This window comes from Paralichthys olivaceus, chromosome 16 (genome assembly GCF_024713975.1).
Source record: "Paralichthys olivaceus isolate ysfri-2021 chromosome 16, ASM2471397v2, whole genome shotgun sequence".
In the NCBI taxonomy this organism is placed as follows: Eukaryota; Metazoa; Chordata; class Actinopteri; order Pleuronectiformes; family Paralichthyidae; genus Paralichthys; species Paralichthys olivaceus.
Genome location: NC_091108.1, coordinates 7,780,058 through 7,805,199, shown reverse-complemented (window position 1 = coordinate 7,805,199; position 25,142 = coordinate 7,780,058). Strand labels below are relative to the sequence as shown.

Genomic DNA, 25,142 nt, shown 5'->3' with positions numbered 1-25,142 from the left:
TTCAAGGTTTGATTACGTTTCGTTTCCAAAAGCATTGTGAAATAAATGTATATATTTTTTGAATACTTTTTGATTTATATATATAAATTATGTTTTATTATTTTACTTTTAGATTCTCCTCTTTACAAACAAGGCTTTGAATGAGCTGGGATTGAGTTACATAGCTGGATTTATAGTTAACTACTATATAACTACTATAAAACTTAAGCCATTTCTCTTCACTTCAGCCTTTAACTCGATCTTGCACTTGCCAACAGTAGAAGAACTTCTCCTTATTCCTATGTTACTTCAATCTGTTCTTTGTTCTCTGTTTCTCTTGTATAAATTCCTTTTTAACATAATTTTATTTTATCTATATTATATGTAAAGAACTTTGAGCTGCATTTCTTGAAAGGTGCGATACAAATAAAGTGTATTATTATTTTTCTTTAATAATAAAAAGAACAATAATAATATAACGATATATTATAATAAATTATAATAAAAGTTTGTATTTAAGATTATTCAAAGCTCCCGGTTATTTTTTTTAACATGGAGGTGTGATGAAGACCCGCCCCCTACTCCACTTCTGATTGGCCCGCCGTATACACTCTAACCAATCATCACTCTTCAAGCCTAAACCAACCAACCAATGAGGGGGGCAGCTATCAGAGTGACAAGGGAGGGGCGGGATTTCGTGACTTCATTCTTGTTCCCGCGAGATCTTTGTCTTTGGAGGGCGGTTGCCATGGACACAGAAGCGTCGCAGTCAATGGGGAAGCTGCTTCACTTTCTTCAGCAGTCAAACAAAATGAAGCAGCGACCAACAACATCCTCGTTTATCACTTAAATAAACCACAGGTGAGGTTTTGTATTTGATCTGTGTTCTTATCTTTATTACATCACAGAAACCTGTGGAGTAGTTTCACTATTAAAGTCAACGCTAATTGCTTTGCACGTCGTTACCTGGCAATTACTGGTGTTTTGCTAAACATCTCTGGAGGCAGATTCAACCTGTGATGTGATAAATTCACACCAACAATCCTCAGTAACATGCCTGACAGCTTTTTGTCTTTGCACAACAGCAATTGTCACCTTGCTTTGCTGTCACAGCCAGTGACACAAATTTAAACTCATTTGCAATCGCGTATCGTGACTCTGTCTCCCAGAAAAACTCAACAATCGATGGAGTGACGGTGGCAGAACTAGTAAATGTGAAGGAAATAAAACCAAAACTGTGTAACTTATGTGTGCAGCCTATACAAACTCCACAATGTATTCAGGATATCATGAAATTCCCTTTCTATTTATAATTACTTTACACATACACAACATAAATTATATATGCTTTTTTAAATTCATGATATTGATTTCTTTAGATAATTTCCCACCATTATTTTCTACTTATGATGATATGTGTCGCAGATCATGGACGGCGGTGATGAGCTGAACGAGTTGCGGCTTCAGTTCCAAACACTGCAGAAACAGCAGGAGAAAAGAAAGCTGCACAGGAAGATGGAGAAAGAACCAGAGAAGCTTAATATCAAGGTTTCACAGGAGGATTCAGATGTGCTCAAACAAGACATTCAGTTAGACAACCTGCCTGCAGACGACAAGTGAGTCTCACAAAGGCTGAATTCAATTTTGTTTTCCTCAATGGCAACTTGACTGTCTTTGGGACTTACTTAAGGTTTGGAATCTTCATCTTCCGCGTAAACAATCTTGGTTTTTAACTTTGATTATCTTCCGTTAGACTTGTGCAGGATGACAAGCAGAAGTTTCTTGATCAGCTGCGAGAGCTCAAAGATGAAAATGGTCGTCTCTTCAAACTTCTCGGAGAAAGGGATTTTGAAATTAAACACCTGAAGAGGAAAAGAGAAGAAGAACGACTGGTCTTTGCAGGTGTAGATACAAAAAAACCATAAACTTACTTTGCACCACAGAGATGATGACTTATTAGCTCACCTGTTCTTCATCGTCAACTCCTCCATTCAGGCACCTCCGGCTTGGCTGGGGACGTAGCAGCCACCAGGATTGTTGAACTGTCCAAGAAGAACAGAGAGCTGAGCGCTGAGGTCGAGCGAGAGAAGACCAAGTCCAAGCAAAACAGCAACAGAATCAAAGAGCTTGAGAAAGAGGTAACAAGCTTAGTGTCAATGATGATTGAAGTGAAGAATAATTCAATATAATCCTAATGTTCTGCTCCTTTCTCTAGCTGCAGTCTGCGTTGGTGCGCTCTCCTCCTGGGCAAAACACAGACACAAAATCACAGCTTAAGACATCATCAGAAGACTGTGAGGTATTAAAGAAGATGCTGTAAAAATTGACCAACATTTATGTGTCTTTTTAACTATGATGGAATCAAATCTAAAATCATTTACCATTCGATTGCAAAAGCAGGAGAATCCAGCGGTGAAATCTCTGCAGGAGAAATTATCCGCTGCCCAGCTGAAAATGGCTGAATACCGAAACCAGGTCCAATCCCTCAAACAGGAGGTGAAAGTAGCTCAGAAGGTAGAATTTGTTTTCTGTCTTAAGTCAACCTGCTTGAGTGGAAGATCATGTATTTGTATGATTAATCATCAGTAACCTCTAATCTGAAGTCTGTCCTGCTGCTGTAGGTTTTAATCAGTGAGGTTGGAGAGGAGGTCAACCTTCAGCAATTACTGAGCTGCCCAGGGAGCTTCAGAGGTCGCGCTCAACAGATACTGGTTCTTCAGACGAGGGTAAGAATCAAATTAAATTACATCCTAAATCAGGATGTGCTTCTCAACTTTAAACCACACAGTTAATCACATTAATAGACTGCTTTTCAAACTCTGATTGAGGATTAGGGCCGTCATGATCAATAAAAAATAATGATACTGTTATTAAAGTTATATCAATTATAGCGATTACATCAGTCAGTTTTGTTTATTGTTGATTAAGTTTATTAAGCTCAAATTATTTCTAAAAATACCACTAATACTAATATTTACAAGGGATGTGAAGATCCGCTGCTGGGCAGAGCAGTTGTGGTTAGATTTTCCCATTATAATTTCCATATTAATGATTTTGGAGACACGGTATTGATTTGCACAACATGAGAATTATTGACACAATATCAATAATTCCTGTTTAATTATGGGTCAATACAATGTAAAAATAAATATTGGGCTGTTGTTCAACAGGTGCGGGACCTTGAGCAGCAGCTGAACCAATCGAGTCAGCGCCGACAGCCGAGCGTCCTGAGTGAAGAGGACGAGTGTCTGGGCACGGGGGTCCTTCTGAAGACCCCTCCTCAAGAGAGGAACCTCAGCTACATCCGCACCATCGAGAAGGAGAAGAGGGAGGTGTTCGAGGTGCGTATACTGGTATGAGCAGGATTGAATGTATTGAAATATTATGTTATTAATGTAGGGAGGCCTTGCTGTCTGGTATAGAGAATCTCAGTGGAATATGAGAAGCTGCTGAAAGACCACGAGGACGTGAAGAAAAAGATGGAAGCCTCGAAAGCCAGGAACAAATCTCTGTCTGCTGAGATGAAAACTCTGAAGGTCCAAGTTTCCACGCTACTAGAGAAGGGCAAACATGATAATGAGCTTGTGGATGCTTTGCTGGTAAGGAACTACATATACTTTATATACTCAACATTTATAAACGGTAATGTATAGACACACTGTAGAATTCCTTATTTAACAGTCGCTGTTTTGAAAGCATCACCAATTTTTAATGATATATATAACCTATAATCATTTCAGCAGGAAAAAAAGACTTGTTTTCAGTTTAACCACTTTGCAATATGGGGTTAATTCTGGAGGTTTGAACAAGTTTTCATTTGTTTTAAACATTGTGGACAACACAAGCATTCAAACAGCTGTTACATGCAAGGGGTCTATGCAACAACAGGAATACATTTACTTCATGAATTAACTATGGGTAGTTATGGTTAGTTTATGGTTTAGTTAATACAAAATTCAGTTTTTGCTCCACCTGCCAAACAACACTAAATATTGAGGGATTTCATGTTACATTTATCAGGTAAAAAAAGAAAGAAGGATATTCGATGATGAGCCCAAGCTTCCCCACATTGTTCTATGCAATACCTGCTATCTTGTCTCCCACTGGCAGAAGCAGCAGACCCAGATGCAGGAGGTGCTGAGACGACTCAGCCAACAGCAGAACGATCCGAGCAAGGAGCTCCAGCAGAGCCTGAGGCTCTTGCGGAGCAGCGATCCTGCAGAGCACAACTCTCTCATCCAGAACCTCAAGCAGATAGTTGCTGAGAAAGAAGAGACAATCAAAGAACTGCAGGAGGAGATCCAGCAACTCTCTATCCAGGTGAGGAAAAAACAAAAGTACTGTTTTATTTTACATTTTGACAAACTGCACTAATTTTGGATTTGAGCAGGTATTTGAAGTAATCCATGTCATTCAAACAAAACCAGTGTTTTTGTGCTGTGTCAAAAAGATTGTGTTAAATATGTAACAGGAAGAGGGACAGTCCCGCCTCAAGACAATTTGCAGTGCAGGCTTTCCGCCTGAAGAGGGAGACATTAACAAGAGAATAACGTCTTCAGGGTACGTACGCTAATGGAAATCTTGCTGAAAGATAATTAGAGGATGGAAATGTGATGATGTTCATAAGACCATTCATTTTACTTTCATCTTAAACTAATTTCTTATGTTGCATTTGGACAGAGCTGTGAGAGTGGGAAAATGAGGGTTAATCATTTTATCTCTGGTGCCTCAGTCCATTGTGTTAATATGACTCTGTCTTTTTTTCTAGTTCACTTTCTAAATTCGGTCATAAACTGGTGCTGCCTACTGTGAAAAGTAGTTTAGAATTCAAGTAAGTGGACATAAAGCTTCTCTATTTATACTTTTCCTGGAACCTTGTTATGCTTAGTGAAGTAATTAACAGCACAAATTAAGTGTTTTTTTTGTGTCCTTCTGTTCTCAGGGGTCCAGGTTCTTCAAAATGTCCACAATGTTCAGCCGATGTTAGTGCGCTCATGACACAGTGTAGTGAATATAAAACCCTCTGTGTGGAGAAGGACAGACTCTCTGAGCTGGTGAACGTCCTACAGACAAAGTAATTTATACTCTGAAATGTTTTTTCCATTTTATCAATTCATTTGTTTACGTTAGTCCCACTCGGTGTTGAAACATACATCTCTGTGAAATCATTTTCAGAGGTCACTGTTTTCTGTTATTTGAAATCTATTTCTACTGATTCCAACAAAATGTCACAAGAGAAAGCAGGAGGACACTTTGGGGCAGGAGCAACTCTATGTGTAATCTTCTAGCAAGAACCATTTCATGTTACATTTGTCATTCCAGCTGTGTGTCAATAGAATAAACAACAGTTTGTCTGCTGACAGCGTCGATATATGAAGAGTTTGTTTTGCAGCAGACACCCTGATTTACCTGAAGGACAATGAATCCTTGAAATGTTTTCTTTTCACTTGGCAATTCTCATTTTTCACTTTGTGCATCAAACCTTTTTTATCAAGGTTTGAGGAAATGCTGCAGCACTCCACCACAGGGACATTCTGTAAATCTGTGGCCCATTGTATTGTACATGCACTATTTCAAGGCCATAAACACTTATGGAAAAATTATTGCTTTCTGAACACTGCAGCTCTTGGAGTTTTATTTTAAGATACGTTACAACCTTCAGCTTAGAGTATATGTGGCTTAAAAGTAACCAAAATATAACATAATATTCTAACTTAAAAATATTTGACATAAAAAGGGAAAGCTTATCTAGATTTATTTGTGCTCATGTACATCTAAAGTCCATTCTACTGTCACCATTAAGATAAATGGCCGCATGTTTATCTTAACTCATTTGTAACTGACAGAATCCTCTTATTTGAATCTTCCAGAGAAAAAGATTCGACCCAGAGGTGTACGGAGGCCGAGCACAAGTATCAGGAGGAGCGCCGCAGGATGGTGGTCCTGGAGCAGCAGCTGGAGAGGACGAAATTAGATTCAAAGTGAGGTCTGTGCAAGCAGCAAGGGTAGAACTCGTATGGCAAGGCTCAATTACAGCTTATATTTAATACTCTGACATATAAATTTCTTCTTTGGCTGTCATGACGATAAAGCTCAGGATCAGTGTCTCTGAGCATTAGGATGGCAGGACTCTATAAACAATAGTAAGTGTCCATAGACAAACACGCCTCCTATGGACAACACTCACTCTAACCCTCACGTCTGGACGACACTGAGACGTCCACGTTGCTCTTATTTTTTTGTCTCATGGCTGCTCATTCAGATGGAGGTAACGGAGGTGCTGAGGGCATCGCCACAGAGCACTCTCCACTGTGAACTGTAGCTCTGCAGTGACGTGATGAGACAAGTCAAGCATGTTTTCCTGCAGGCTCTGTGACAGCAGAGACAAGACACTAACCAGGGGACCTGGCTGGTCCCTGCTCAAACTCACGTCCAGCTGAGCCCTACCTTCTGCTGTCACACGTGTCAAACAGCAGCCTGTAGGAAACAGGCTCTCCTCCTCCCCCCTGCTGCACAAACAACATACAGATCTCCTCCTCCTCCTTTTTCTACTTACGAACCCTCAACAACAGCTTATGACTCTTCCTCTGCACGTTCGTGTGACCTCAGTTTAACCACTTGAGTACCTTGAGTTCAATCCTAATGGCAGCAGACATGTGTTCTTACCGATTATAGAAACGCTTGATGCTGATAGGATATCTCCCCATGGTTTCATATCTTGTCTGCTTACTGCTTCATAAATGTCACATTCTATTAAATGAATGCATGTACTTTTGCACCGCTGGCAACTTCAGGTGCAGTTACAGGTGTAGAGAGCAGCAATGCAGGTTTTCAAGTATTTTTGTAAACCAAGGAGACGTCCAAATCTTCACCAGATGTTTTGAATATATTGTTTGCCTTCTCGGCTGTTACCCTCTGAGAGATGTGAGTTGTTTTGGCTCTAGATGGTCGTACGTAAATGTGTGACAGGCCAATCCAAACAGTAAACACCTCCGTTAAGTCCCCAAAAAGCTTGAATATTCCTTTTAAATATTAGTGTTAATCATTTCTGACTTGAAACCAGCTGTGTGGGAATAGTGGTTGAAAATGAATGTGGACTCAAGCTGCACAAACGCCAGCTGCAGTCCTCCCTGTGTTCCCCAGAGCACGTCACACGCACTGCACGTATGTGATCTTAAACTCTTCATCCAAAGGTTTTCTGGATGCGCGTATCCTGGTGGGAGTGGCCCTCACATTCATACAAACATTCATCCTAACATCCGAGTTATTTTCTTCCGATGAAGCCAGAAGGATTTCAGCAGAAACACCCTCCTCTTCTCCTCCCCCCACATCACGCTTAATTTAAAACCGTGGCTGAGTTAGTGTGCTGCTTCAAATACCGCACTATTTCTTCCAGTACCCTGTGGGAGATTGGCAGGTCCCCATTGGACTGAGCGAGAAAGTGCCACAAGACAAAAATATCAGCGTTCGGGACATGATGAAGAAAGCCTTTATGCTCAGAGTAACAAAAAACAGCTTGTGTTGAATACCTCCCGGATAGAAGGTGAGGCGCCCTTTAATGTAGCCGAGTGAGATGTGTCACTGGAGGAGCAGATGAGATACCAGAAGCCTCACGACCACGTGCTCTGCAGGTTTTGCCAAATATATATCAAATGTAGCAGTGTGCATCAGAAAAGGTGTTGATGGAGCAAATACTAGTCACGGTCCTGAACTGCATCTAATTCCAGGGAAAATGTTTAACTCAATAAATTTTTTTTTTTTTTTTTTATATATATATCTGCCGGGACACAACTTTACAGACAAATGAAGTCAGTGTTTTTAGCATGCAGAATATTTTACTGAAGCTTTTATTTTGAATGTGTGATACATGATAGGAGCAAGGTCACAATGCTTATTGCTGTTCAATATCCATTTCACTTTAAAATCATTTTTGCGTTAAAGATTAACACAACAACTGCTGACTTCAGTCATTAGAGTGTCATCACTTCCAAATAAATTACACCCTGCCAAACAATTTTAATATTGTTTTATGAAGCTGTATTACGCAGAAAGGTGTAGATTTATTCCAAAATGCCCAATAACCCACCAAACCAAACACAAACTTATGTAAACACAGCATACGTAAACAGCCTCACCTATTTGTCATTCCAGGTTTGAATGACTCCTTTCTCCATCCTTCTCCTCAGAGGTATTCCCTCGTTCTGGACCAATGCTTCCTGCAGACCATTGACTGCATCCAGAAACTAAAGTAAATAGTGGAGCTGTGAACGCAGAGGTTAAAGTTAGCCATCAGTATATGAGGGATCTGTGAACTTAAGTCAGGCCAGAAAACGGTTTGTGCCTCTATGAGTCCATTCATCTCCCAGTGCCTCTCATTTACATGTAATGGAAAGAAAATAAACAGCAGATCCCTAATGTGCTCATTTACAGTAAGTAGGAGCAGAATAATAAGCTTTTATCTTAGCAGCGCTAAAGCAATGATAAGCACGTGTTTCTTTTTCTAAATGAAGTGTTCCTGTTTAAGTATACAGGAGTAAAACTGTCGTTGACATCGATTTCAAACATCAGGGACAGAGTTGTGCACTATAGCTGCTCACAACTTATAGAGACATGTTGATGAGACGAGCTCCATCAGCAGATGATCCGATCTTGTTTTTGATCAATGCCTCATGCTCTTATTTCAAATGTTTGTGTGAGAGTGCAGAGTGGTATCATGTCAACACTGTACTGTCAAGGCTTTTTTTTGTAATTGTGTTACATTTAAAAATAGGTGTCATCACTCTATGGCATTGTGGTTGGTCTTGTACTTTATATTAAATGCCCTGCAACAATGCAATGTGAAGCCAAAAATAATAAAACTTTTACTTAAACCCAACATCTTTTAAGTCTCTTTCATATAGTACATTTTCAATTGTGGTTGTTAAAGCCCAGGTGTGTAATAGACTTCACAGAAAAGTGATTTCTGTGCATGTGGAGTAAATAGAACTGCGATAAATACAGCAGCATCCTAGAGACAGCACTGTGAATTTAAATATGAAAGTGAAAATGGAAAAAGAAATGTATTGTTCTATATTGAATCCAGAAATACATCCATACTGGTGGTGGCATTGCTGCAGAAGACACCAGCTGTGCTACATAACAGACTTTGAAGGACAACAGTGCAAAGGCACAGAGAGCAAACTGACACAAAAACAAAGTGACACTGAGATGGTGACAACCCTGCTCAGAAAACTGCCATATTTTGAAAAAACGTCAGTAGCCTGAGTACCACCCCCACCCCCCTACTGTTGCTGTAGAAACACATCTGTCACCGCTGACTCACGGCTTGTCTTGTGCGTGCACCCCCCCCCCCTTGAACGGTAAAACAATTTTCTCACTCAAATTGGAATCGCTCTGTGTCGTATCAAGCGGACCATGGAAATGCTGTTGTCTTGAATACAACAAACCACCGCTGTCAGAGAATACCCACAGTGTGCACATTGAAGGGATAGTTCACCCAAAAATGAAAGATTCACTCATTATCTCACCACCATGCAGATGGAGGGGTGGGTGAAGTGTTTGAGTCCACAAAACACTTCTGGAGTCTCAGGGGTAAACAGCTCTGCAGCCAAATTCAATACAATAGAAGTAAATGATGACCAATTTTTCAAATAGAAAAAAACATGGCAGGGTAATTTCAGCCTAAATGTCCTCTGTGATCCACACACTAACACGGCTCCAGAGGGGATAACAGAGGACATGTAGACAAAACATGGTGTACATTACGCCATTTTGTGGCAAATTTGATTGATGGGGCTTACGGACAGTTCCATGACACAACAGCAGCAGTATGAAGGCATTTTATGCTTTTTTTTTTTGTTTTATTACGTTTGCATAAGGAGTGACCATTTACTTGGCTGCAACACTGTTTACCCCTGAAACTCCAAATGTGTTATGTGGAATCAAAGACTTCACCCCCCCCCCCCCCATCAGCATAGTGATGAGTAGATAGGTACATTTTCATTTGTGGGTGAACTATTCCTTTAAAGGTCCAGTGTGTAAGATTTAGGTGAAAGGGAACTATTGGCAGAAATGTAATGTGGAATATTTCTCATGATGTTTTCACTAGTTCGTTTCATCTAAATTTTATGAATTGTAGTTTTCTTTACCCCAGAAAAGCCCCTTTATATTTAAATACTTAACATTTACATCGAGGGGACCCTCTCTATGGAGGCCGCCATGTTTTTTTTTTTACAGCTGTCCAGACTGAACAAACTAAACAACTTTTGAGTTTTTATGACAACTGAAGCTACCACAGGTTCTTTTTCATGTTTGTAAGAATGAGGTGTGGGGTGTTCAGCTGCAACATGCAATTTCAACACTATATCACTAAATTCTACACACTGTACCTTTAAGACCTATGTTCGCTATTTATGACCAAAATACGAAGGAAATGGACCTGAGCTGGAGATGTGAATCACTGGTTGTGTCATCGCTGGTGCATATATCCTTAATGTGACGACCACATGACAGTCACAGACAGTGGTGCTGAACTGTGATGCTGACTGTAGCTGCAAGGCAGAGAGCCGCAGTGAGGTGTGGGCAGGCCCCTTAACGAACACTGTTGTTGAACAAGTCCTTTAACACACACTGATATAATGGCACTGACTGTTTGCTCACTAATATGATGTGCCAGTGGGATCTGCTGCCTGGGCACCACTGATCACAGGAGGATGACTTTTGTAGTTGTACAATTATCTGATTCTTCACATTAAAAGAAAGCAGAAATAATTGGGAGAGACGAAAGATGCCAGCTGAGCCACCGTGACACCCCAGGAGGCTGCTTTACTGCTCAGAGAAATACAGTCTGCGGGTGTTTCATGAATATGAATGTATGAAGTTTTGTATGGACAACAATCACCTCCCCCCAATAATGCTTAGAGGATCCTTACTGTGTCTTCAAAGGTTCATATGCTGTCGCTCTTTGTGTAGCCTTCTATGTAAAATATATTTCAAGCTTTGGAGATAACCCTACATCAGTTTCATACAGTATATCACTCTATTGAAAAATTAGTGTATTCTGTCTGTCAGCCACTGTCGGTCACATCTGCCTCTGTCTCTCATCTACCAGGGTCCTCACATTAATATACCTCAACATTTCCAAGCCCCCTTGCTTGTCCTCTACCCCTTGATACCAGGCGTTAATGGCTCCAAGCGTGTTTTCTCTATCACATAGAATGTAGCTCAGCAGACGGCCAAAGGACGAAAATGTCAAACGCTCAGCAGTTGTCCCACTGGATGAGACCTTTTTGACCGTCCAGTCTTTTGAGGCTTAAAAAGGCTAAATGTTACTTTCAAAATCTTAAAGAGAAAAATACTGCTGCAGATGATTCATCCAGTCATCTTACGGTTTCAGCTCCACCTTTCAGGATTGTTCTGTGTAGCAACACACAATCTGTTGTGTTAAGTTAAAAAAAAGCCCTTTCTCATTAAGTTGTTCGCAACATTTGGTGGAAATTGGTAAAAACTAGAACAGTACTCATTCGAGCACATACCTCCACAAAAGGTCCTATCTCGCAATGATAAAGAAAGTGATAAACAATTCCTTGATTCGCCCCTTTCTTTGGATCTGTGTCAAAAGTTTGAGGAAATCCATTCAGTAGTTTTTGCGTCACCCTGCTGACAAATAAACAAATAAATGGACAGGGGTGAAAACATTACCTCCCTATCGTTAACATGAGGTGCTTCATATCAAGAAAATGAAAAAAAAAATCCTGAATACACTAGTTTTTACGAATCCACTTCAAAATGTTATGGATTCTTAGTTGGGTTGTTCGCTACAAAATTAAATGGAAATCAGTTCAGTAGTTTTTGAGTAATCATGCCAACAGATCGAGAATAAAAAATAAAAAAAGGTATCACAATTAGATAATTTCTCATTAGCATCACTGACCTTGGTAAAAACTGACACCTTACAATCACAGAATTGGCTTTCTGTCATAAAACTATCCTTGTCTGCAAATGAAATGTCAGTTTCCTGACACCCATTGCTTTGTTAACTATAACAAAAATAGAAATGCAAGCCTAGATCGGAGCCGAATTTCACAGATTTTCCTCGTCTGGCTTTGAACTGCCACTATAGTTTGAAGGAAAGAGTTAATGACAAAAGTTTTGTAGATACCAGAGTTAAAAACACAGCAGGCTTCCTGTATGCCACCATCTGAATGTGGTATCGCTGATCTAGGACTGGAACAGTGATTGCATTCAATACTGCTGACAAAAGCCAATCACTGGGAGCTATTTCTGAGTGAGACTGAGGACAAGGGTTCTCATTAAAACCAAAAACTCTCAGGATGGGGATATACTATTAATCATCATCCACAAAGTCAGATTCAAGTGTGTTCTTTAAGTGTGAGGTCCGTGAACAATACAGACGCAGAGTGGCTGTCATCTGGGGATTTTTTCTGGAACTAAAATCTCTGATGACAAGATATTTTATCACCACTAATTACAGAATTAGGATGATGAAATGGTTGAGCAAATGGAAAAATGAGGAAGAATCCACTTTGACTTATAGATGAAGTTTGCTTCTGCTTGTCTCTCTACTGTCATTCAACTGAGATTCCTGTGACTTAAAGTTTGTGTGATTAGAAGATGAGTTTGGGTAACTGAGCCTCCTTTTTTTGGCTTTGGCATCTTAATAAATTGATATTTGATTGTTGTTTTTGAAGCTTGTCTTTTGTAATTGTGTTGTATTGATGCTAGGCCAATCCAGAGTTTCCTGTGGTGTTTGCATCTGTGAAACTTCTAAGAGAGAAACCACAGTCATCCTAATTTCTTCTTTACTGTTGTGCACACAAAGAAAATAAAGAAAACCTGAAAATATTTCATATTTAGGGATTCAAATTATTATTTTTTTTCCCTATGGTAATGTTTCACAAAAGTACTATTTTCACTGTGGGTTGCTTCTTTTATTTATTTTGTATTTAAAACAGACAACATAACAGTCTTCATGGATAGTCGTAGTCGTATGGATAAAGGCAACACACATTCCGTACACACACACAAAAAACAACAACTTGAAATGACAATTTTTTTTTTCCCACCTGAGTCGATCCCTAATGACTCTTGCCAAAGTAATTTAAATCCAACCCTTTCTGTCCTCAGGCAGGTGCGTATTAAAATTGGATTTCTCGGTTCTGTTGCTCTTCCTATTTTTCCAAAGCTGTGTGAATATTTTTTTACACTCCAGGCAATAAAGATGATGAAACTCGCAGCCATTTGCCTCACTGTCCTGCGCAGGGCCATCCTCGTGTTTAACTGTGCTTCCCCTCCCCCCACGTTGTGTGAACTGTCCCCAGCAGGATGAGCTGGTTGTAAACCACACCAGGTCTATTAATTAATTAATGTAGCCTAACTGCAGGGCTGCCTCTCCCTCCATTGTAGTGGAGCAGTTTTCAGCTGGCTGCAGTGGTGACGGTGGCTGGTGATTCTTTGGGTTCCTGCAGTGTTGTGGCAAAAAGACAGGAGATATAGGGACGAGCAGCAGCAGACAACTGTAGATGGGAGGAAGCAGTCAGCACCATAGGCACCATTAATCAACCAGGGCCATTGTGGTCCTGTCCTGTACACGGGCGCCAGTACGGGCAGGCAGGCAGACAGAGAGAGAGGAGGTGGTAGAGAGCGAGGAGCATAGGGAGAGGGAGAGAGGGGGCAGGGTGGCTGCAGGGAGAAAGAGGGGCAGAGGATGGTTGGGGATCAGCCTGTATGTCCACCTCAGCCCCTGCTGCGGGGCTGGGGAGCAGTGCTGCTGTCTCAGTGCTTGTCCTCCGTGTTTTCCCAGATCCCGGATCCCGAGGTAAGAGCCTGAATGCATCACTGTGTCCTCCACAGGTTCCTCTGGAGGGAATATCCTGAGGGTTTCTCTGTGATGGGTGCAGGTGCTTTTCCGTTTAAAACGTAGCTTTGTGTGATTTACGGTCGATGTTTGGTCGCCAGGGCTGTTGCTTCACTTGCCTTTTTAAAACGTGATTTGACGTTAAAACCTGACACACTATCAGGTTTGTACATGAACATCGAAGGGACACGTGTTTGAATGGGTGCATGGGAGGATGAATACGATGAGTCCTGGCACGAACAAGTTGTTTTTGTGCTCCTGGGCTCAAGAGAGGAGGGTTACATTGCACCTAACATTACTACTTAGATATAACAACAAACACAGCATCTGAAATCCATTTTGTTTTCTTAAAAATAAGATAAGAGGCAATTTACTTACATCGTGAAAACATGACTGAATGGACAAAATATCATCACCATTGCTGTATAGTGTAATTATACAGAAATCTATAACATAAACCGAATTAATTAAAAATCAAAACTTGTGGTTGTATATTATGGAAATCATAAACAAACTAAGAAGAAGAAGAAACCAGCTCTAATATTGTGATATGCTGAATTTTGATGCTGATTAAGGGCAATATGTCTAAAAAATGTGAGAAGAAACTTCCACAAGCAGCTGGCGAGAGGCTGCTCGACACCAAAAGCAGAGGCGTGATCAAGCTTGTGTTGGTAACAGATGTTGCTCAGTAAACAAATGTGATGTTCATACTATAACTATCGAGGTCTATGTTGCATAGGTCTCCGCAGTTTGTTTTACATAAGGCTTCTCTGTGGATGGTGTGCTTCCAATATTGATCCTCTGTCTTCAAATAGACATGGCAAAGCTGAGAAAAACGAAAAGGTTGGGTATACCAATGCACGTATTTTATAGACCATAGAAAAGCAGCTTTATATTCTGACAAATCAACACACACTACAAACCTTATGGTCACAAACTTGTATTCATAAGTCCCACTCTTACTGTGGCACCTTTCTATACAGAATATTTTAGTAAATGATAACTTGGTCATAGGTACTTCATGTGCAAGTATCCCAGTGCTGATTTATGTTAATCTTTATGTAGCGAACAAATCAACCATCCAACAAAACAAAATATGTAATAATTGTGATGTATGATTACCATGAGGTAACTTGGGGTCACTGTGATTCTGAGTTTGTGCTGTTTGTTCCCACCAAAACAAAACTTAAAGCCACTAATCTCGCCACATAATATGCCCCTCCAGAGAGGAGGACTTAGAATTACATAATCTCACTTGAGGCAAAAGGAATTGCTAAATATCCTCATCAAGGATAATCCTTCTGTGGGAGTCACAGAACCGCAGCACAGAATTCATTCAGATCATTTTCTTTGCAGCATCTTTGCTGAGGTTCACAGTCCCTCTTGTGTCCTCCACTGGAGACAAACAGTAGAAGCCCCGAAAACAGCTTGTAGTCACATTTGTCATGTTGGCTCACTAACGAGTATCAGGTCCACACAGTAAAAGCAGGTTATTTTTATCCTGATCGCACAAAAGACATTTGTTTCATTCTTTCCACTCAAACTCGAAGAAATACCTTCATCTTAAAAACTTTATATGCAAATATACAATAGTCTCAAAACTAACCTCCTGATAGAGCTTATTCTTCATATCTAATACTCTGTTGAGCCTCATTCCTCAGTGTTAACCATCTTAGCTTATATTTAGAGTGATTCTCAGAACATGTTTCTATTTCTCCACGTAATGGGGTTATCGGCGAAGACCAAATGTGATAAATGTCAATTTTCTAATGCATCGCCTTTTCCTATATGGACTAAAGTATAGAGTTTCCACAACAACCTTGTATCATCCAATCAAGTAATCAATTTGCAGTGGGGGGGGGGGGGAGGCTCCTGATGGTTTTATCTGCAGGCTGCTCCAAGGCATTGATCAAACACAGTTTTTCTTTTACAAATCCCACCCGTGTTTGTTTTTGGACTCTATTCACTGAACTTTTTGAATCAGAGAATTAAGGCATATAAAAGACATTGCGAAAGTTCGGACAATATGCAAGTACATTCCAGAAACCAGCTTACTCTAACTGCAGTGTTTTAAGGGAGTCTGGATAGATTAGGTGGATAGTTACACCAACAGTGTGAACGCAGCTTATGACATCATGGTATTGACCCTCACAGACTTCAGAGAGGTGAGGTTATAGTGACATTAGATGTGTTTGTGGATTAACTGTGCTGAGACTGTTATGCTGTAACGTTTGACACTTGTGTGATAACTGGTGATTGGGGAATTCAAATGTTTCTTTCATGTCCGTCATATGGCTGCAAATGAGAACAGTAGATTCAAAAAGATCATCATTAATTCTTTTACACTTGAATTAAAAAAGATAATGGAGTAAAACCAAATACTTTGGTGACATTCTACATTTACTTTAGGTCAGTGTTATCACACAGAATCTGAGCATAATCCTCTTGGGTTTCCTCTAAGAACTTGTTTACTCCCTGAGGTTTGCTGTCTGCTGTAAAACCCATTTCTGAGGATTTATTTTTTTTCACTTTTCCCCCCACAGCTTTTACCAACAGAGCCCCCAAAGAAGCCGGACCCCGTGACCTCAGAGACCGTCGTTTTCTGGGGGTTGCGGTTATGGCAGGTCATTGGCATCTTCGCGGTGTTTGCTTTGGCAGTTGGTCAGTATGTCTCAAATCATTTTGTTTTCACCCTCATTAATCATTCTTGAAACACAGACAGCTATAATGAGAAATAACTGCAGTCAAATGAGGTCTGTACATGAAAGTACCGCTCCAGAATATTGTTCATTATTATTAATCAAGCATAGTGTGAGTAGAAGTGGCACAGGGGATAAAAATATCATCACGGTCACTTATGCGTTTCCAGAAGTGACTCAACCAAATAAAAGCAGTGACATGAGGAAAGAGAAACTACAAGGGGTTCTAATATCACAAATCTTTGTTGAAAATACAGATGTTAATTTTAAAGTTGTGCATCTCCACACAGTTCAACTGAGACACCTCTGATTTAACCCCTTACTGACAAGACAACTTTGGTTTTATTTACACAGGTTTTAAAGTACCTCTATCCAAAGTTTTCTGCTTTCACTTCGATAACAAGAGGTAAAATCACATTTTGGATTAAAGAATGGAAAACTGTGAATCTGGTGGTTTGAGATAAACACTATACTCTGCAAAAATTCATCTTAGTTTAGCTTGTTAGAAGACTGATTGTAGATAGAAGATAAACATTTGCAATATAGTTCTAAACACAAAAACAAATTGCAGTGGCTGAAATTGTGCTTTGGTTTTTACGGGTATTTTGTCACAAACAAATTTTAAATTTGGGCAGATAATGGCTCAAGGTAAAAGTTAAATCAAATTATCGAATTAATCATTTCAGATTTGTCTGGAGCAAATTTAACAACAGTCTATCCACCAGACATTTCACTTTAAAGCATGAATGTGAATCTCACAGTGTTGCTACAGAAAAAGTCCAGGGATTGCTCACAATCAGAGAAATGTGACTGGATGAGTGAAAGCCAGCAACACAAAACCGCAGAATTCACCAAAGGAAATAATAGAAGGATCAGAAGGACGCTAATAAACACAAAAAAAGGATGAAAAGAATAAAACAAAAATATAAAAAGACAACATCTCAAAAAAGGCAAGTTTGTAAAAACAGGTTTTATGAAGTGATTTAAAAGAAGGTCACTGGTCATTCATGCAGGTCTTTCAAAAGCCGAGGGGACCTTATGGTAAAAGCACCGTCACCTTTAGACTTAAGAACTCCACTTTGGAACGACCAGATGGGCCCAACCTGAGGATCTAAGGCTGTGAGCTGGATCATATGGGGTCAACATTTCTGCTATGTGGTTGAGGGCCAGACCAAGACCAGCTTTAAAATTGATCAGTAAAATCTTACAATTCATTTTCAAACTTTACAGGGAGCCAATATATGAATATATATCCAAAATTGGTCAAATAGAACTAAATCTATTTATCTATCAGTTGACCCTTAAAAACTGTCTTCATACTTCATACTACATTCTACTGAAATAAAGTCCTTGTGTCTTGTGTTTTTGTCCTTCTCCCTCAGTTATCACACTCTGCTGTATATTCAAATGTCGAATCCCAAGAACCAAAAAGGAAATTGAGGCGCGACACCAACAAAGGCAGGCCGCCAAGAAATACGCCAACACATTAGAGACAGTGCCACCTCTGAACGAGCTGACTGAGATCCCAGGATGTGAGTTCCTCTTTAACATCTATCCAGTGTTATCATAGCTTTATTAAATTGGTAATAATAACGATAACAAGCAGGAGCGCTGACTCCAATGTGAATGGCTCCTCTCGCTCTCTTTTGTGCCTCAGTTTTTTTTTAATCCTTTGTTTGGACGAGCAGCCTCAGGTGCTGGTTGACTGCAAATGAGAAAATTGAAGATAAATAAATAAAGTTTGAACTGTCATAGACACGACATTATGTCCATTTAAGGCATTTAGGTCTGTTGTTGCTTTGTGTTTAAGAACAGCCTACATGTGAAAACCAGGAAGAATAACTTTAGTGAATTGAGCTCTCTGAGGATGGAGAGCTGCATTTTTTTGTCTCTTATCTCTGAGCAGAGGAGCGTATTTGATGTCTTACAAGACTCTCAACTGTTGTAGTCCCACTCCAAGATTAAGGCAAAGAGGACAGCTGTCTTTTTACATAACTTCTTCTCCAGGGCAGCTGTAATTTTTTTATTTTCCCTCTTGTTATCTCACAAGATTTGCTTTACTGAATTCTTCTGCTCTGTTTTATGCTTCTGCTCTGCTATACTAAATTTCCTCTTCTCCTATACTCTTTTCTTCTTCTCTTCACCTACTCCTTTCTTCTCCTCTTCTTTTCTCTTCCAGCTGCCCTCGATGCCTCTGCAGTACAAACAGTCTCTGAGCAGGTCCAACCTCAAAGTGCTGACAACAGCCAGCTCTCTATAACTGGGGTCAGCGAGGAGCAGCCCAGCTCCCTCAGTTTGCCCGAGACGGCATAATTTTCCTCCTTTTCTTCATATCTTATCTTCTGTCATACACTCCTCTTGATTAAGTGACTTTGAAAAACAAAAAACACAGTGTATACACACACTGGCTGCTCCTCTAAAAGTCCCTTTCATGCATCTACCATCCATGTATCCCATGATATTTCTTTAATGCCTGATGCGTAATGCTTGGAATTTATATACAGAAAGTAGAGCACAACTTGAAATCTGCTTGCAGGTGGTTGCAGTGCAGCAGTGACTGTGTGCAGCAGAACATTTTAATTATGGCTACACAATACAGATTGTACTGCGTTTTACAAATATGATTCTTGTAGAGCGGCTGGACTTCTGTAGTTTATACTTTTGTATTTTGTAAAGCTTGCATCCTCATTACAGCCTACATTCTTTTGATATAAATGCACAGATTTGCATGAAAAAGTTAAAATGACTAAAACTTTGTGAGAAATCTGAGTTAAAGTAATGCATGCAGCTGTTTGTGCTCCACTGTATGCTTGTCTTTACCTCTCTGTTTCCTCCTCTCAGATTTACTTTGACTAAAGCAAGTCATTCATACAATTTCCTTCCCGTGTTAATTAAAATTGATTACAGATGTCGGCGCTGGTGTCGTCTGTAATTACAAGTGCTTTCTTTTTTCTCTCTGGGTTTTGACTTGAGTCTACCTAACCCATCTCAACTGCTCAGCTGTGGCTTCTCCAGGTTAAGAATGGTGACTGATACGGACTGACATCTGTCTCGTCTTGTTCCTCCTGATGATTTATTACGCATTTGTGTGCACAAATACAGAAATTAATTATGGTGGAACAAGCACTGACCTGTCAATAAGTTTTCTTTTTCTTCCATGGAATTTGTGTCAAGTGAGATTGGCATTAGAAGAGGGGGGAGAAGAAAATCACATGAAAAACCTACTATGGCAAGAGCGTCAGTCTGTCTTCAGTCTCCAGAGACTTGATCTACTATGCATCGCAGTAAATCCTCTTCCGTGACTATTTAACTAATCAACCATGTGGCTGGGAGGGGAGCTGAAGGGGCTGTACTGACTGCAGCCATTATAAATAGTAAGGATGAACACGTATTTATCAGCTGCTCTCAACCCTGAACTCCAAACAAACCATACTGTAATTTGCTTCTGGGGGAAAGCAACATCACTGTGAGTAAATATGCAAATTGCTTCCTTTCTCTACTGATTATATCAAGAATTGTGCCACAAGAAACATTTGATAACCAAATGACCACAAACAGTGAATGCAATGTCACTGAATGAAGATCAAGATATAAAATTAAATTTATAAAAATAAATAGAAATCTCGGATTCTATTTACAGTTTATTTTCTCGCTTGCTTTCTTGCAATTCAGATAAAGGACTCTTCAGTCCTCTGTATAGTGTGTATAGGAACAATACCAGACCTACTGCATGGATTATGATTATAAACTAATCCAATACTCAAAATGAGTAAAGTGGAACAGGGAACCGAGGATTGTGCATCAGTAGGAAAATCTCATAGGCTACAGGCCTGACAACAACATCTCTGCTCTGAATCACCTCGCTTCTCAAACAAAAACATTTACAGAAAGCAGAGAGGCAGATTATTAAAAGAGCCTAACATGTCGGAGCCCATTGCTACCAATCACTGTAAGCGACAAGATAAACGGCAAATGTAGGTGGTTAAGAAACATATTGGTGATATGCAGAAAAACAAACGTAATGCAGGAGAAAATGCAGAACGTCCCTGATGAAAACGCAACTGAGAATACAGTTTAGTTTTTTGTGTGGTAGAAAATACATTGTGAGGGAGGAACCAAATCTTCCTCTTGCATTATCCTTTTCTCTTCATCTGCCTCAGAAGCGCTCACACAGTTTCAATCAAACACAGGGACCAAAAAAAACACGTTGTGATATATTTGTTCTCACCAGACCTGATACTTTGACAGCACATGATTCCAACTGGGCTGGAAAGTAGGGTGGTCTCAGCATCACCAAATTGTTTATGGCTCAAACACACTCAAACACATTTCTCACACATCTGACCCCCTCGGGATGGGCAGTGAGGAAAAGGTCATTTTAAGTTCACAGCCGAAACAAAAGTTGGTGTGGTTACAAGTCTTGCTCGGTTCTGGTACAACAGTGATATCAGTCTGATGAGTTTTCTCTCAGAGAAGGAGCCCTGCTTATAATTTATATTCACACTGGTTGACTGGCAGACTGAACAGAATTTAATTTTACTGCAAACATGACATTCAATTTGAAATGTAATCTGTAATAACATTTCACTCACTCTAACAGTCGACTGAAATGTCTTCTGAAGTTCCCTCTTAATCACAATAGGTATAAACTCACTGTTAGAAGTAGAACTGCATAATGACACGCACACATTTGGTTCTGCACACACAAGGCGCAGGTTCAATCAGAGAAAAAATAAAACAAAGTATTTTAAAAAGCACACAACTTTACCATTTGTATTGTATATGATTTTGGTTTAAATATAGTGTTACATAAAAATATAATTGTAACATGTGTAACCTGTGGAAGAAGTAATCTTTCCCTGAGAATCTATGTCTCTGAACCTGGTCCAGTGTGTACCATTTATTTGAAAGAGAACTATTGGCAGAAATTGAATATAAAATAATCCTAGTGATGTTTTCACTAGTGTGTTTCATCTGAATCGTATAAATTGTAGTTTTCTTTACTCTAGAATGGGCCCTTTATATTTGAACACTTTATATTTACACCTGGAGCAGGTCCTCTCTATGGAGACCGCCATGTTTTTACAGTAGTCCACACTGGACAAACTAAACACCTTTTGAGTTTTTATGACAACTGAAGCTACCACAGGTTGTCCTTCATGTTTGAAAGGGGAGGGTGAGGTGAGGGGTATACAGCTGCAACATGAAACTTCACCACTAGATGTCCCTAAACGCTACACACTGGACCTTTAAATGCTAGTACCTCAATATCTGGAGGTACTTTAATTTTTTACATGTTGTCTTTGATTCACTTGTTTGAAAAGTAGATAGGCGTTAGCACCATACGAGCAGTAAGACCTTCAGCCCACACAAAACACACCAGACACTGATTTATAAGAATACTACAAACAAATATATCTACAAAATATTATGTTCAATGTAGATTTACTTAATGCAAATTTCCCTTTTAACAGTAAACCAATTCACAAATTAAACATAGCATGAAACAAATTACAACCAACATCATAAGAAGTAACTGTAACAATTAAAATGTCTGTACAATGAAATGAAACGACTAGTTGAGTTAGAATGTGTTTACACAAATCACCTTGTGAACTAACTTGAGCGACAGTAGCAGCTATGAATGTAGCTTAGCTTAGCTTCTAGCAGTAGCTAGCAGCTAAACCGCTCATTAACTAACATTGCTGACAGTATATTCCCATCACATCACATCACAAATGAATTAAAAATGCGGAGTCATGCTAATCGGCTAAACTGAGCAGCTAACTCACCTGGATAATCCTCCACATCCAGAAGAACACAGTCTCATCCAATGATAATTCTCTCACTAGTCTGTAGTTTAGCAGTTCTTCCTCTGGCCACACTGTCAGTAGTCCAACCGTTGTACATATTGTTGTTTTACTTCTTCTCCACACTTTACTGTTCGGTGCACACCTCCTCCACGTGCTCTGCAGCAGCTCAGTGCTTCTGTGTGAGCAGCACCTGTCCAGACTCTGCAGGCGATGCGTTCAAGTGACGTAGGCAAGCCACGTTACTACCAACATTTAAGGCGATGCATTTAAAGAACATCTGTAACTTAGTAAACTGAAACAGAAAAACATCCTGGGTACTGCAAAAAGTCAAAACATATGCAAATACAGAAACTTGCAGTAAATTGTGAAAAACGACACCGGAAATGTTTCCATGGGACCCAAAAAAGTGATGAACCTGGCTGTAGTTCAACGTGAATTTCCATCATCACTGACGAGTAGCAGACCGGCTAAGGTGTGTCTGTGAGTTTTTGCCATCCCACATGGAACCTAAAATGTTACAAGCATAGAGCCCAAGAAGCCACCCCCTAGCTCTGCCCCTGGTGTATGCCAAAAAGATTTGTATCAGCCGCATCTGTGCTGAATCTGACATTTAGAGATGTGTCAGGGTCGAGGCCTTTAGTCGAAGGCAGCATTAACCTTTGATTATTCCACGACGCTGCACAACAGGGAACGGGGGCAAAAAAGTCAAGTCTCAATTCCAACTTTGAGAAAAACTGGAACATAACGTCTGAGTACCAGATACATATGGGTTTAAAATTCAGACAAACAATTAGATTGCATCCTTGAGCCATCACCAACGCCAGCTTTAACTTGCCGCTCTGATGAAAACATAGCTCCAAGTTTTGTCTAATTCACACTGGTTTAAAAGGGAACATGTAGAAAAAGAGTAAAGTGAAAGAGTGGAGGAGAAATGCACGATTATAAGAAGACAGAAACAGTCAAGACAAGGGAATCTATTCATGACGTTCTATTGGTTGGTTGATTATTTTAAGTCACCTGGATTCATCCACCGGTAAAACACTGGACCAAAATCATTTCAGGTTTACTCTCGCCGCCTCCGGCAACTATTGACATTTGGTGTGTTTGTCGCTTGGCCTTTGTTTGTGTATCCTGTGTGTGTCTGAAGCTTCTCTAGAGCACTGGGAAAATGATTGCTTTGCTACTGGAAAAATAAATTGGAAATGATCCGACAAAGTTCCCTTATTTGACCCAAGCTAGAATCTCTTCTCTGTGCAACTTTCACAGTTTCAGTTGCTGAAGTGTAAAATCACACCAATGTTTCTTGTTGATCTATTTCATATCAGGTGTAATTTGTTAATTCTCGCCTGAAGCTGTTATTTCCTTTCCTTTTGCCCAGTGCCTGAAAATAAATAACTCCTGTGGGCTAAAATGTTCTTTGACTTGTTGACCTTTGACTTTCCTCAGTTTTCAGGAAAAATAAATACAAGAAAAAATCCAGAATGGCACTCAGTAAAGTGCATACCTACACCAAGGCCTAACAGTCCCTGAATTCAATAAAGCCACACCAAACTGCACAGTCATAGATATCTGTCCCATAAATCTGATATTTTTTAATGAAGATCCAGGAATTATTCTATGGGTAATTGGTAAAAATAGAAATAAAAATGCCTCACAATGTTAAAAAAATGTGGTAAAGAATTTGTGGAACAGCCCCTTTATCCGGGTTTATGCCAAAAATGTTCAAACAAGCAGAGGTAAGCGTTCTATTGTGTGACATTAAAAAAATAAATAGTGGTATGAATCTACTCATCAAGTAGATGTGATGATTTTCAAATGTGGACAAATGTTCCCACATGTAACCACGTGTTTCAGCACAACATATGGAGCACATGTGGAAATCATGGTAGCATGATGTGGTACCATGTACTGCATATGGGTTTCACATGTGTATTTACTGGTGCTTCACACATTTTACCACCGAGATTTTCCAAAACCATGTTTCCCATGTGCAAAGCACATGTTTAATGTATGCAAAACATGTTAACACATACATTTGTGTGTACTTTTGCGCATGTAATTTTTTTTAAGGGCAGTGTATTTCCAAAAATTTTCAATTCAAAAATCTCCAGTCCAGACATAATATTTTATTCTAAATACCCATTTAATTTCAAGTTAATTGAATAACTTCAGTATCACACTAAGCAGACTGTAAACCTTTGTTCTCCATTTCTCAGCCAGAGAGCACTTCAAACAATCCAATTAAAAGAATAAATAGACCATGCTTATGAGGACAGATAGAAACAGATGTGCCTTCATTATATGTAACCTACTTAGCCCGGCATTCTGTCGGATTAAATTCTTTCTTCCAATTAGCGATGGAGGCAGAAACCTGATGATACCTGATGCCAATGATTTTTTTTTCTTTGTATTTCTACCACAGCTGCAAAAGCAGAAGAAAAAGAGGAGGTGCAGACCGTCTCCGGGAAAGTAGATGCTGATAAAGCAGAGAAGAAGACGAAGGAGGGCAAGAAAGAAGGAAAGGGTGCCAAAGAGGGGAAAGGAGATGAAAACGATGCATCAACAAAGAAGAAGGGTGAAAAAGGTGAAAAGGGAGCAACCAAGAAAGAGGATGGTGATGGGAAAGGAAGGAAATCTGGAGAGAACGGGGACAAAGGGGAAAAAGGAGCTAAAGGGGGAGCTAAAGGGGGAGCTAAAGAGGGAGCTAAAGGGGGAGCTAAAGGGGGAGCTAAAGGGGGAGCAAAGAAGGCTCAAAAATGAACTGGACCTTCCACT

General features: G+C 39.8%; 2 protein-coding genes and 2 long non-coding RNA genes across 8 annotated transcripts; 2 read left to right on the top strand and 2 right to left on the bottom strand.

Moving 5' to 3' along the window:
- The first annotated feature begins 500 nt into the window (after positions 1-500).
- Positions 501-8,854, top strand: ccdc13 (coiled-coil domain containing 13). Of its 4 annotated transcripts, XM_069511697.1 has the most exons (15): positions 501-840; positions 1,405-1,595; positions 1,733-1,881; positions 1,975-2,117; positions 2,195-2,278; positions 2,377-2,493; positions 2,601-2,705; positions 3,150-3,320; positions 3,402-3,578; positions 4,090-4,299; positions 4,451-4,539; positions 4,748-4,810; positions 4,922-5,053; positions 5,850-5,965; positions 8,131-8,854. In XM_069511697.1, exons 2-14 carry the CDS (start codon positions 1,408-1,410, stop codon positions 5,962-5,964), a joined length of 1,743 nt encoding a protein of 580 aa, XP_069367798.1. In that variant the 5' UTR covers positions 501-840; positions 1,405-1,407; the 3' UTR covers position 5,965; positions 8,131-8,854. The 4 variants fall into 4 exon arrangements, with proteins under 4 accessions (XP_069367798.1, XP_069367799.1, XP_019956588.1 ...); XM_069511698.1 differs by having other exon boundaries at positions 2,380-2,493; positions 5,850-8,854; XM_020101029.2 differs by having other exon boundaries at positions 5,850-8,854.
- Positions 1,342-2,079, bottom strand: LOC138405155 (uncharacterized). Its single transcript, XR_011238837.1, has 3 exons — positions 1,945-2,079; positions 1,665-1,841; positions 1,342-1,482 (listed from the first exon to the last, which is right to left on the bottom strand). It is a non-coding gene; the product is annotated as an uncharacterized lncRNA (long non-coding RNA).
- Positions 4,105-24,777, bottom strand: LOC138405156 (uncharacterized). 2 transcript variants are annotated; one of them, XR_011238838.1, is made up of 3 exons: positions 22,347-24,777; positions 8,115-8,240; positions 4,105-4,240 (listed from the first exon to the last, which is right to left on the bottom strand). It is a non-coding gene; the product is annotated as an uncharacterized lncRNA (long non-coding RNA). The 2 variants fall into 2 exon arrangements; XR_011238839.1 differs by lacking the exon at positions 4,105-4,240 and adding an exon at positions 5,797-5,934.
- Positions 13,251-25,142, top strand: tmie (transmembrane inner ear). Its single transcript, XM_020102063.2, has 4 exons — positions 13,251-13,816; positions 16,399-16,516; positions 17,937-18,086; positions 24,790-25,142. Exons 1-4 carry the CDS (start codon positions 13,706-13,708, stop codon positions 25,125-25,127), a joined length of 717 nt encoding a protein of 238 aa, XP_019957622.1. The 5' UTR covers positions 13,251-13,705; the 3' UTR covers positions 25,128-25,142.

Excerpts from the sequence above, each read along its gene's own strand:
- ccdc13 (XM_069511697.1), top strand. The coding sequence starts at position 1,408 with ATGGACGGCGGTGATGAGCTGAACGAGTTGCGGCTTCAGTTCCAAACA. Across the intron at positions 2,494-2,600 it reads AGGTGAAAGTAGCTCAGAAG|GTTTTAATCAGTGAGGTTGG; the intron begins GTAGAATTTGTT and ends CTGCTGCTGTAG. Across the intron at positions 4,540-4,747 it reads AAGAGAATAACGTCTTCAGG|TTCACTTTCTAAATTCGGTC; the intron begins GTACGTACGCTA and ends CTTTTTTTCTAG.
- tmie (XM_020102063.2), top strand. The coding sequence starts at position 13,706 with ATGGTTGGGGATCAGCCTGTATGTCCACCTCAGCCCCTGCTGCGGGGC. Across the intron at positions 13,817-16,398 it reads CCCAGATCCCGGATCCCGAG|CTTTTACCAACAGAGCCCCC; the intron begins GTAAGAGCCTGA and ends TTCCCCCCACAG. Across the intron at positions 16,517-17,936 it reads GGTGTTTGCTTTGGCAGTTG|TTATCACACTCTGCTGTATA; the intron begins GTCAGTATGTCT and ends CTTCTCCCTCAG.